At 46.4% G+C, this 13,008-nt stretch overlaps 1 protein-coding gene across 3 annotated transcripts in view; it reads left to right on the top strand.

The window, feature by feature from the left end:
* Positions 1-13,008, top strand: part of TLN2 (talin 2) — a 483,978-nt gene that overhangs the window by 378,233 nt on the left and 92,737 nt on the right. For all 3 annotated transcript variants that reach the window (XM_065940303.1, XM_065940301.1, XM_065940302.1), the window contains exons 35-39: positions 1,586-1,708; positions 3,019-3,162; positions 4,889-5,050; positions 11,066-11,206; positions 11,633-11,814. In XM_065940303.1, coding sequence (XP_065796375.1) covers positions 1,586-1,708; positions 3,019-3,162; positions 4,889-5,050; positions 11,066-11,206; positions 11,633-11,814 — 752 coding nt within the window. The remainder of the gene's footprint in view (positions 1-1,585; positions 1,709-3,018; positions 3,163-4,888; positions 5,051-11,065; positions 11,207-11,632; positions 11,815-13,008) is intronic.

Genomic DNA, 13,008 nt, shown 5'->3' with positions numbered 1-13,008 from the left:
TTAATTTAATATGGGTGGCCATTGGAGGGAGGATGGTCTAAAAAGACTTCTTAGCAGAGCAGTAATAATAATATTTTAAAAGGTTGAGAAACACTGACCTTTGGTAATAACACCAATGTTTTTGAGAATGTCTCAGAACCAGGTGAAATGAAATGCAAGTGAGCTGAGTGGATATTGAGCAGTTGCCATTTGGCTTTGTACTTAGAGTGTTTCTGCACATTACTTTACGTCACCTTTACGCTAGCTTTGGGGAGACAGCAGGGCTTCCCTGGTGGCTCAGTGGTAAAGAACTTGCCTGCCAATGCAGAAGATGCAGGTTCAATCCCTAGGTTAGGAAGATCCCCTGGAGAAGGAAATGGTAACCCACTCCAGTGTTCTTGCCTGGGAAATCCCATGGACAGAGGAGCCTGGTGGGCTACAGTCCATGGGGTTGCAAAAGAGCCCAACCTGTCATAGTGACTGAATAACAACATGCCTACAGTGAGAATGGCTTGGGCTCTTCTGCTTGGAGAGACAGCTGTGTTGGTGGTGTCAGGAGGGCTTACTTCCAGTTAGGCTAAGGCTAGGGTTTGCTTTGTCCAGCATCCCACACTTAGATCCAAAGAAACTGTTCTTCCTAAAGAGGGATGCAGTGAGAAGGAAAGGAAAATACCATACATAAAAATACCCACTAACTGCTTTGCAAGTCCTTATGTAAACTGGATTATTTTGTATATCTAGGCAACTTTAGGGAATTTCTTTCTTTCCCCATCCAAGATGGCATCTTGACAAACAAAGAGCTCTGTGTTGTGTTCCAGACATGAATTTGATAGTCTCTCTAAAGCGTCCCTTGCACATCCTTCAGTTCTACCGTCTGTGACCCTGGAAAGTAACGCCTGCCTTCCTGGGACGGGAGGAGACTGTAGGAGACACAGCCCCAGATACGGGCCGGACACCCTGCCTCTGCCCCTGTGACCGCCTGCCTCACCTTGTGCAGGGTGCCTGACCTCCCTGGGTTGGATTCTGAATACTGAAATCCCTTTTGACCATTATTTTAAAAGCCTCTGAGAAGAGAATATACCAATGATTTTCGAAATAAGGGGAAATACTTTAAGAATTTAGCCTTAAAAATTTTTTTAGCCTTAGTTTCAGACTATCTTCCTCTTTACATGTACACTCCTTAAAGATAGATTTTACTGTCAATATATAAGAGATGGGTGTGTTTTCTACTTTTTGGGTCTGTCCTTACCTACAGCTCGGCAGATATGTGTGAATTTTTTATTCTGGACACTAACAGTTCTCAATTTAGACCATTTGCCCATAGGATGCACTGTATAGATTTTACTTTAGTGATTGGTGTATATTAACTGTACCTCCTTGAGATATAGATAACTTTAGATGAAAGCTTCACACTTTCATTATTTATTTCTCTTTATGAGATAGAAGTGATATCATTATCTTGAATCTCTTCTTACTGCAAATAAAGGAAAATAATGCAAATATTATAAATAAAATGTCCTTGAGCATTCAAGTTGGAAGGGTAGCCCCTTTATCTCATGGTGTGAAGAAATGCTGGTCACAGTATCACTGGTGATGTGTTTTGCAGGTTCTGGGAGAGTCGATGGCAGGGATTTCGCAGAATGCCAAGACCGGGGACCTCCCTGCCTTTGGGGAGTGTGTGGGGATTGCATCCAAGGCTCTCTGTGGGCTGACGGAGGCTGCAGCCCAGGTAAGGGACTGGTCCCCATGCCCCATGATGTAGGCCTTCCAGCCTGTCCTGCGCCTGGCCCATGAGGGAGGCACGGAGGCTTCAGCTCCAACTCCAACCACCACCACTTAAACCATGGAAACCATGGTGGCTCTTTTGCTTCCTGAGCATTTAGGCAAAATATCAGCCAGTTACCCCCAGGAGGAGAGCAGACTGGGTAGGGCGCTGAATACTGTAAACCCAACATAAGGGTTCAGAGGCTAGCTTTTTTTTTTTTTAAGGTCATAGTTACAGATAAATTGTTTGGGGGAAAAACTGGGTACTACATAATTCAAATTCCCTCTGAGGCTTTAGAGTTGCAAAAAATCTTAGTCATGCTCTTTTTTAGAATCAGGGGGAAAAAATTAGATGCCATCACTCAGAGACATGATCAGGCATGTTCCTGGCTCGTCTTTGAAAGTCCTGTACATTTCCAATAATTACTGGGTTCATGTCACTGAACTTTCAAAAATGTCAGCATTTACCTTGAAGGGTTTATCATCTGACAGTTACCTCAAGCCTCAAAGATGTTACTGAACCAAAGAAAAACATCCCTAGTTTGGGGGGTGATGAAATTGCCTCCCTCCTATTCTGCCCCTCGCATCTCAGGGGAAATGAGTTGAGGTTAGAATTCCTCCTTACAGATTCATCTCTTCCCTGTTAGTTGGCTAACACACCCAAAGCGTCTACAGAAAAGACCTTCTCTTATAGCCTCTTGTCCTCTTGGAGACTAAATATTACCTTTATTTTGTTTCCCTAAACCGTCTTACTCATTCTTACTTACTGTTTGAAAAAATTGGCCGAAACACTAAGGATACATTAGAGTATGAGATGAGAAACCCTCATGTAGGGTAGGTTCCAGGGTTGGCTTACCCGGCAATTCCATGCCATCAGTCTACACCCACTTGTTTTTTTTTTCCCTCTTCCATCAGCCAGCTAAAGAGTAAGCTTCATGCTGAGCCTGGGCCTCCTCAGAGTCATAAAGTGGCCTCCAGAGCACTCAGGGCTGCATGCATCCTGGCCATGTTCCCGTGGAAGAGCTTCTCAAAGCTTTCTTAAGAACAAGGAGACTCTGTTCCCCAAAGCCCATAGCAGACTCCTGCTGGCACTTCCCTGCCCAAGCGAGCATCAGCTTGTCTCCCCCTAAACCCTTACTGATGAGATGGCTCTGACCACCTTGCCCCGGGAGTGCCTGAGAATGACTGCTGCAGGTGCACTGTGGGACCGCAATCCCCACAGGCTTATTTAGGTGCTCAGAGAGCCTGAGCGGTGGCCTTCTTCCTCCCTCCCAGGCTGCGTACCTGGTCGGAATCTCTGATCCAAACAGCCAGGCGGGCCACCAGGGCCTTGTGGACCCCATCCAGTTTGCCAGGGCCAACCAGGCTATCCAGATGGCGTGCCAGAACCTGGTGGATCCCGGCAGCAGCCCGTCACAGGTAACCTTGGGTGGGGGGAGGTGGGGAGGGGTGGAATGTGAGGTCTGTGCATCCTTGAGCTCTTGGAGGTGGGTGGTTGGAGACTAAGAGAATGAAGATTACTGTTTTTTCAGAGCTGGCAAAGCCAGCCAGATAATGTCTTAGGGGAATATAGCAAAATATGATGACAGTGAATACAAGTAGTTGCTTTGGAATGGAGTGCTGGAAGGCAGTTGCAGTGGTGTAATCATAATCACAGCGAGATTCATCTGGAGGCTCACAGTTCCATTCATCAGTTCAGGGGAGATACACGGAGGGCTTGTTCTGTGGTCAGCACTGAGGGTCACCATGAGTGAGACTCAATGCCCTACCCCCTTAACTCTTACTGTGGCGTAAAATTTGGAAGCTGGAGGGATTGGGGTAAGATGACCATGCCAGGATTGTCGATGGTTTCTCTGAGGGGTTGTCAGAGGTCACTTCCTGGAGATAGTGGTGCTGAGCCAGGCCCCAAAGCTGGGTCAGAACCTTGAGCGCAAAAAGAGCTATAGAGACATTTGAGAACTAGACAGGATGTGCGACTTTCCATGATACTTCTGATACCCAAGTGGCATGGATCAGGTTCAGTAATTCCAGCGTGCTAAGTCACTTCAGTCTTGTCTGACTCTGTATGACATGTGCCCTCCCCCAAGGGATCTTCCTGACCCAGGGATCGAACCTGCATCTCTTATGTCTCCTGCATTGGCAGGCAGGTTCTTTACCACTAGCACCACCTGTTAAGCCCAGTAATTCCAGCAGTGTGTACTAAAAGAAACAAGAGTGGCTTATATGGGCCAACAGAGGCAGCTCATGAGGAGCTCATCCACGCTTGACCCTGGGACCAGTATCCTTGAGGCAAGAGAAGGACCCCAGTAAAGGAGATAATACAGGGACCACCTGGACCCCAGACAGGCATCAGCGTACCTGAGATGCCTCACCTGTCCATTTAAGACCAAAGAGTGTTACCAGCCTCAGCAAAGTGGGTCAGGCAGATTCAGAAAAGCAGTTGAGGTGGAGCCTGAGAAATTCCTGAGCCAGACACCTTCATGAGGTGCCTACAGCCTACTTGGGGATGGGGGCGACATACAGCTGAACGTGACTGTTAAGCACTTGAAATGTAACTGATCCAAACCGTGATGGGCTGTAAGTATAAAATACAGACTGATTTCAAAGCCTTTGTATGATAAAGGATTATAAAAGCTTAATCTTCTTAAATTGGTTACCTGGTGAAATGAAATATTTTGGATATCTGAGGTTTAATTAAATATGTTATTGAAAATAACTTCCCTTGTTTCTGTACTTATTTTAATGTGGCTACTGGAAATTTTAAAATTAGGTATGTGGTTTGCACTGTATTTCTGTTGGGTAACCCCAGCCTAGGCCCTGGGCTATATCCCTCCTGGCTAGAGGTTGCAAAGCATACTGACAGCCTCTCCTCTAAGACCAGCTGGAGCCCAGCCCACTCCCACCACCACAGCAGCATCAGCTTTCTTTTTCTTTGTTTCTTCTTTCTACCTTGATAATTCTCACCCTTCCCTTTCTTGGTGAGACTCTGGGGGTAGCAGAGGTAGAGGCTTGGGTTTTAGTTACAGCAGCCCTAAGATGTGTGAGTTGGGGGAATCCAGGGCTGGGGACCAGGGTGGACTCCTTTTGAACTGACCCCCTCTGCACTGAAGCGTGAGGTGCCCCCAACCCAGTCCCTGCTTTGTAGGTTCTGTCCGCTGCCACGATTGTCGCCAAGCACACCTCAGCCCTGTGCAACGCCTGCCGCATCGCCTCATCCAAGACGGGCAACCCCGTGGCCAAGAGGCACTTTGTCCAGTCCGCCAAGGAGGTCGCCAACAGCACCGCCAACCTGGTGAAGACCATAAAGGTGGGTCACTGAGCTAAGACCCGAGGAACCTTTGTAACACCTGCTGCAGGTGAGAGAGAGGTATGGCAATGAAGCTCGGCTCCTAGACTTCCTTCTAGTGAGGGGCGACTTCTCATTTGTTCTCGTGATTTCAGTCACTGAGGAGGAGTTCATTGGTGATGGACATAGTTATTAGGAAACACCAACAGCCTTGGTCTCTACGAACCTTCTGCATAGTGTGTAGGGAGGGGTAAGCTATGTGTTTGGTGGGGGACAGTTTTGAGGGGCCCTACCATGGTTGTTAAGCATCTCTGGACTAAGAGATAAGGTGAAAGAAGAAGGGAATGGGAAATTGCTGGGAAAATCTCATCTTTTTTAGAAGAAAATCTGCTCTAGCCTATGATATCTCTTCCATTTATAGTTATTTAAGTGTTTTCAATGGAGCATCAACTTCTTAGACTATCCCGTGTCGATAACAAGTTCGTCTTTGTGATGGTGGTCATAAGCAGGTGCAGGGGTGGGAGTGGCAGGGCAGGGTTCCCTGTGAGGAGGCAGTTGCAGTAGCTGGGCTGTAGTGTTTGTATCTGGGCAATCAGACTGTAATCCTGGTCTGCCCTACGTGGGGCACGAAGCAGAGAGCAAGCAGCTGACCAGGTGGGAAGACAGCCACAGTCTAGACAGTTGACCCCAGGCAAAGAGCCTCCAAAGGAGACTGTCGTAGAGGCAAGCTGCCAGTTCTGTGCAAACCAGACCTGCCGGAGGGAGGGGTGTCAGAGGGCTTGACTTTACAGAGGGCTTGTGTTCACAGTCGTGGAGGTGAGGTGAGCTGCTTTGTTGCTGGGCAAGTCCTGGAGGAGTGGGGCTCCCCCACCACCCATTCCCTCCAGAGGATATGATACCACACACCTACTGTGCCTGCGTGCCAAGTCGCTTCAGTTGTGTCCGACTCTGCAACCCTATGGACTCTAGCCCACCCAGACTCTTCTGTCCACAAAGCCAATTTAATCTTGTGGAGAGATTAGTCAACAGGCTAAGCCAAGCAGAAGCCAAGGAGAGGTTGTGCAGCTGTTTAAACAGCCTTTTAAAAAAGTAAAAGGCACCTATTTGAAGACAATAATAAGATCGATTGAAGATGAATAAATAAATTAAAGCTCATGCCCAGCTGCCCCCAGGATCCTGGTGGCAGCCCACTTTAATGACCACCATGATCTATGGTATTAGAAATGAAGAAAGCTCACATTTTTTAATATTTAATTTGAGCAAGGCCTGGTCCATATTTTGTATAGATCTCTCATTCAGGCCACACAACCAACTACCCTGTACTTATCATCCCCATCTTTACAGGAGTTAGGTAACTTTCCGGGGGTGACTCAGCCAGTAAGGAGTGGATTAGAATTCCAGCCCAGATCCCCTGCTCTTCCCAAACCCGCTCTCGCTCTTGGCCTGCAGAGAACATAGCATGGAGAGACTAACGCCTCTCACCAGCCTGGGGAGAAAGCGCTGGGTGTGTTTAGAGTGCTTGTGTGCAAGTTTGGGGAGATGCAGGGATGGAAGACAGCAGCAGAATTGAAAAGTAGTGACATCATAGTTCGTTGCCGTGTAATTTACTTACTTCAGTTAGACTTGGCCATTTCAATTGTCAAAAAACAGGCTGCATTTAGATGGGCCGGGGTGGGGTGGTGGGGGAGGCGAGAAACTCTTCTTTACTAATTCTGGGAAACCTTGCTTTCCTGCCCCCGCTCCTCAGTTTTCAGTTCTGACCTGTCTCCTTTAAGATCTCGTCTCCTTTCCAGGTTCTCCTCACAGTGGCAAGCCCTCTTTGTAGCTCCCTACAGCCAGTGAGCTCTTGGGATGGCCTTAAAGCTAGGCCTGTGCTTGCAGGCTGCTGTAACGTGGGGGAGATGGAGGGCTCCTCCCCCGCCAGCACTCCGGGAATCAGTAGCAGTGCAGGAGGCATAGAAATGACCCACTCACCCCTCAGCTTGCTGAAGTGAGCTTGGATTTTCAATTCCCATCAGGGGCAGGCTTTGCTGAAGACAATAAACTTGGTTTTTAATTTACTAATAGGAAAATGAAGGTCCTTTCTGTACAGCATACCATACTACATATCGAATAGATTTCCTGAGTCAAGGAATGGTTAAGAATTCTGCCAAATAGCAGAACAAATAAATATTTAATTCCCTAAATGCTTGAAATGGCTTCCATCAAGGCTGCATTTTACTCTAAGTTCTGTACTTCTTAGTCAACCTTATTTTTCCCTTTAAATCACAAGGATATGCCTAAGCACGCACCTTTCTAGCCCTGAAGAAAGGGGGGAACCTCCCCCTCCCCTGAGGGGCATTGGAGAGCAGGAAGCAGATTACATCACAGTGGGTTATCAGCGCCCATTAGAATGTCTGCCCCCAGGAATCATAGATCTCTACTGATGGCATTCTTTGCAATCCCAAAGCATGGCTCAGAAAGAATAAATGTGTGCACCCTCCTCCTGACCAGGCCCTGCTCTCGATGCCGGCCAAATTGGAAGCACACGGACCCCTAACCATGGGAGTCATTTACCCGCTGGTCCCCACATGCACCCGTGCCGGCTTCTCCCTTTCGTCAGCTTCTTACCTAGCCTCAAATCAGATGTGGGGAATGGAATGTTATTTTAAATGTGCAGTCACTCAGGTTTGGGTGCCAAGTAGAAGTTGTGCAACAACTGCTTCTGTTGCTCTGAGAAGCCAGAGCTCAGCCTTGCCTTTCACAACAGAGCTGAAGCTCAGGGTTTTGCCATGAAGCACTTCCAGGGCGTCCAAAAGATACCAAGTCCAGCTCTCACTAACCGGTTTAAACTCGGCTGTAAGTATGCTTTCTTGATTGTCCTTTTGGTTGAATTGGTAAAGTGGGTTTCTTGAGATAAAAAGGAGGGAGAAAAAAAACCTCTTGGGCTTCTTCTGCCTTTTCTTGTTGCCTTTTCTAAGGTCAGTAGGAGGGAAGGGAGCCAGGGGTCTTGGATTCTGGTTTGCGGCATGAGCTTAACCTTGCATGTCACTTTCTAGGTATTGGTTTTGTCACCTGGAACATTGGAGCTTTGGGATTAAGTGATCTTTAAGATCCCTTCTGGGGCTTCCCTAGTGGCTGAGCGGTGAAGAATCTGCCTGCAATGCAGGAGACCTGGGTTCAATCCCTGAGTTGGGAAGATCCCCTGGAGGAAGGAATGGCAATCCACTCCAGTACTCTTGCCTGGAGAATTCCATCTATAGAGGATCCTGGTGGGCTACATTCCATAGGGTCACACAGAATTGGGCACAACTGAAGCGACTAAGCATCAGCAGCAAGATCCCTTCTAACCCTTGAAATTCATGAAGCTTTGATTCTATTGTATACATAGAAATGATTTCTCCCACATCTCTGTGAGATGTTGCTAAATAAGAAAATTCAGAGTTGCTGGCCCAGGGAGGAGAGTGCCCTTCTCCTGGTCGGGCCTGTGTATTTGGCTCAGTGGATTTACCCTTTTGTTGTTATTGCTGGAGTGCTAGACATTATGTGACAGGGATGTCTGTACGAAAACTGTCATGGCTGCCTAAAATTTACCTGCAGCCAGATCTGAGTATTTAGTTTACTGGGGTGTCTCAGCCATCCCCAGAGGGGCAGCCACATTCAGAAGTAAAATAACTCTCCATGTAAACAAACCATCCTTTCTGACGCTCGGTGCTTTTTCCTCTTGAAAATGAAAAACAGTGCTGGATTGGAGCTTGGCATTCTAGTTCATAGGCCCTACTATTCGGGGTCCCGCCCTTGCCCTGCAATAGGCCACATGATTTGTGATTTTAGGGCCCATGCTCAAAAAAAAAAAAATCTTTTCATCATCCTCTTGATGTGGTTGATGAAACTGCACAATTAGAAAAACCATTCCTTGGAATTCACCTGGGGTGATCATCCTATCATTTTTCATACGTTCACCTGAGGGTTGGTGATGTGATCAGAAATCTGCCTTCCTAATAGACTGAGGGCATTGTCCAAAGTAAAGAAGAGGATGGGAAGAGGGCAGAGAGGGCAAGAGCAGGAGGAATAAGCGGCACCGCCCAGAGGCTGGGCATCTTCCATTGAGCTGGAAGGGCCTGACCTCAAGCAGTCAGTGATGGTGATGGTAAGATCATGAGAGCACCGAGACTGTTCACTGCCACATCACCAGTGCTGCACTGCAGGGCAGGTAACGGGTGGTGCTAACTTAACACTTCCTGAGTACATGTGGCAGTCGGCATTGAAGCCATCAATGTGAGTAAGTAGCAGGCACGTTGGAGTTCCACTGGGCCTGGAAGAATCGCAGAATGGGCAAGGTTGGGTCAAGGTCAGTGCCTGTCTGGTGGAGAAGGGCATGAGCAGAGGTGAGCTCTGCACAGTATTAGCAAAGACACTAAATTAACCAGGCTTATGGGAACTCCTCTGAAAATTAGGAGCATGGTGGATGCATAATTACTGCCCCAAGTTGCCAAGACTTGATTGCAATATAGTTGTTATTCAAATAGCCTTTAAATCTAACCATGTCTGCCTCCTCTTGCCCTGTTGAAAAATAGAAACATTCCCATCTCAGATCCAGTTTATTTCGTAATGCTGGTGCCTCTGGCTTTTTACTCACTAATTGTCTAAACTGACTTTTATATACTGCTCATAATGGTTACATTAAAAGTTTAGTTGGTCATTTAACAATGAAATGTATGTTATTCTACAAACATAACTGCCTTCTCAAATGTAGCCCTTTACTGTGAGGCAGGAGTGCTGTCGCTGGAGCACAGACTCTTGGTTCTAGCAGCCTTAGACTTGAGAAGGTGGAGTCCAGGGTTGGGGAACTTTGGATCCAAGTGTTCACCCTTTGTGGGGTGGCCTGGCATGCATCACAGGCTGCTTTCCTGGATTGGTTTCCAGGCAGGCTATTAATCAGTGATGTGATAAATCATTCAGTGCTCTGGTCATGTTGTTATTGTTCAGTCACGTCCAACTCTTTGCAACCCCATGAACTGCAGTACACCAGGCTTCTCTGTCCTTCACTATCTCCCAGAGTTTACTCAAATTCATATCCATTGAGTTGGTGATACTATTTAACCATCTTATCTTCTGCCCAAGGCAAAAGGAGAAGAGGGCTATGGTATTAATGCTGCTAATTTTAAAGAGAAATAAGCTTTGAAAGCATAAGATACATAGACCAAAACATCCATGTGTGTAGAGTTCAGTGAATTTTCCCAGGCTGAACACACCTAAGTAACTGCAGCCAGATGAAAAGACAGAATATGGCCAGCCCCCAGAAGCCCCCTTTGTGCTCCGTTAGTCTCACTGGCTCCAAAGGGGGATCTGACAGCCAACACTCAGAATTAGTTTCACCTGCCTTTGTACTTTGCACAAATGGAATCATATCATGTTCGACCTCCTTACCTAAATATTACGTGTGTGGAACTTGTCCATATTTTAGGAAATTAGTTCTAGTTTTTTAAATAGTTTAAAAATACTTTAAAATAGTTTAAAGTTTAAAATAGTAAACTCTAGTTTAAAATAGCTCTTTTTTTTCTCCATTACACTCCATTTTGCTCATTTCAGAATGGCAGATACAAACGCCCTCCCTCTGTCAGTTATTCAGGGACATCGGGTAAACTTAGAAGTTCAAAGTGCTACACAGTGTGAAAAGCTGTCTTTTTATAGTTTGAGAGGGAATAGAATTAATTGGAGTGGAAAGGGAGGGGCCAAAACATAGTTTCAAAACTAGGGAAGAAAGTGACAGCTGCAAGGCTTGGTGGCATGCCTGGGGAGTGGAGAACAGGGCACCCTTTGACTCACGTGAGCAGGGAGTTGATGGACTGTGAGGTCGGCTGGCCTGTGAGCCATATATTCAGCTTTATTCCTTATTATTGCTCACTTAGCCACTCTGCTTGATGGCAGAGATCCTGCTAGTCAGTTCTTATTCATTGTTTATGAATTCACCAGACCTTTGGAGTATTCCCATGAAACCTTTTCACTGGGCGGTGACTGCTGTGGCCCGGGAGTGATTTGTGTTTCCCCCATCAGGCCCTGGATGGGGACTTCTCCGAGGACAACCGCAACAAGTGTCGCATTGCCACCGCCCCCTTGATTGAAGCCGTGGAGAACTTGACAGCATTCGCCTCCAACCCTGAGTTTGTCAGCATTCCTGCCCAGATCAGCTCCGAGGTAGGGAATCTTCATAGCGACAGTCACATTGAGGTCTGTGGCTAGTTTTGTGTGTCCCTGAATGGCATGAACAGTTAACAATTCCAAAACCCCTCTCTGTCAATACATAGAGCACTGCTATTTTGTCAGTGATGACATAGGCAGTTAATGAAACTATGTTGGCATATCTCTCAAAAGGTGACGTCTTGGTTTTATATGTTGAGAATAACCAGGGCGTAGGTTTGGGGGTGATTCTTGGTATATGCCAAACTCAAAAATGACTCTTAAAGATTAGACATAGCCCCAGGTTCTCCCCATCCAGGCCCCAGGTGAGCCAGCCTCCATGGTTCCCTACCCTCTGTCTTGATAAAGAACATGACCTTCCTGGGTCAGATTCATTCATTTAATCTGTGTGCCCTGCCCTTGACTTCTGCTGTCTGGTCCCAGGGCTCCCAGGCACAGGAACCAATCCTGGTCTCAGCCAAGACTATGCTGGAGAGCTCATCGTACCTCATCCGCACTGCCCGCTCACTGGCCATCAACCCCAAAGACCCGCCCACCTGGTCTGTGCTAGCCGGACATTCCCACACCGTGTCTGACTCTATCAAGAGTCTCATCACGTCCATCAGGTTAGTGTCTCCTGCAGAAATTGTGGCCTGCATCTGACAGGGCAGGAGGGGGATAAGCCCATCAGGAATTTTATTTAATAGCAATGTTGTTGATTATTGCCATAATTTTTTTTCTTTACCTCTTTGGAACCAATGGTAGCACTTGTCACAATAATACAAATACTAACTCAAGTATTTGTTATATGTTAGATACTATTCAAGGCATTTTACCTGTATTAATTTTATGTTTATCATAACAACCTTATAAAGTAGATGCTGCTATTATCTCCCTTTTCCTGATGAGAGAATTCAGAAAGGAATTTAGATAACATTCCCAAGGTCATCCCCAGGTCTGATTGGGGATCAGACCTTTAGCCTTGACCTGAAGACCTCAGATCTTTAGCCTCGGTCCTTCTAACCATTGTACCATAGTGTCTATACCTAGGAGCTTAGGCAGAGAGCACCACTGTTTATTTAGCAGGATTCATGGTTAACTTTGGGCTTCCCTTGTGGCAATGACAGTGCACTCCAGTACTCTTGCCTGGAAAATTCCATGGACGGAGGAGCCTCGTAGAACACAGTCCATGGGATCAAAAAGAGTCGGACACAACTGAGCGACTTCACTTTGTACCTTGTACTTTTGTCCCTTGTGGCTCAGCTGGTAAAGAATCTGCCTGCAATGTGGGATACCTGGATTCGATCCCTGGGTTGGGAAGATCCCCTGGAGAAGGAAAAGGCACCCACTCCAGTATTTTGGCCTGGAGAATTCCATGGACTGTATAGTCCATAGGGGTCGCAGAGTTGGACACAACTGAGCGGCTTTCACTTTCACTTCATGGTTAACTTACCTTGCTGATAAAACAAAAATAATATTCTAGGTCCTACAGTAACTCTTGGCATTCCTACCCTCCTTGGGGATAGTAGGAACCTAAACAGTTATCCCATGTAGGTAAAACATTTTTGAAGTTGACCAAAGTTAATAGCCCACAGTATGGAATTGCATCCCTTTCCTCAATTATATTTTGTCTTTCAATTGCTTTTGAAACTCAGGATCACGTCAACTTTCTTAATGCCTTACAAAGAATGATCCACTAAATGTTTTAACTCCTGTCATAGCCCAAGACTTTGTGAGTAGTTTGCAATGTAGAGAGCATAGTATATTTACACTGGAAATAGCACTGATTTTTGTTTTGTTTTGTTTTGTTTAAATGATGT

Source organism: Muntiacus reevesi, chromosome 7 (assembly GCF_963930625.1).
Source record: "Muntiacus reevesi chromosome 7, mMunRee1.1, whole genome shotgun sequence".
NCBI classification, from domain to species: Eukaryota; Metazoa; Chordata; class Mammalia; order Artiodactyla; family Cervidae; genus Muntiacus; species Muntiacus reevesi.
Note: the sequence above shows the minus strand (reverse complement) of the source record. Positions and strands in the feature narration are given on the sequence as shown.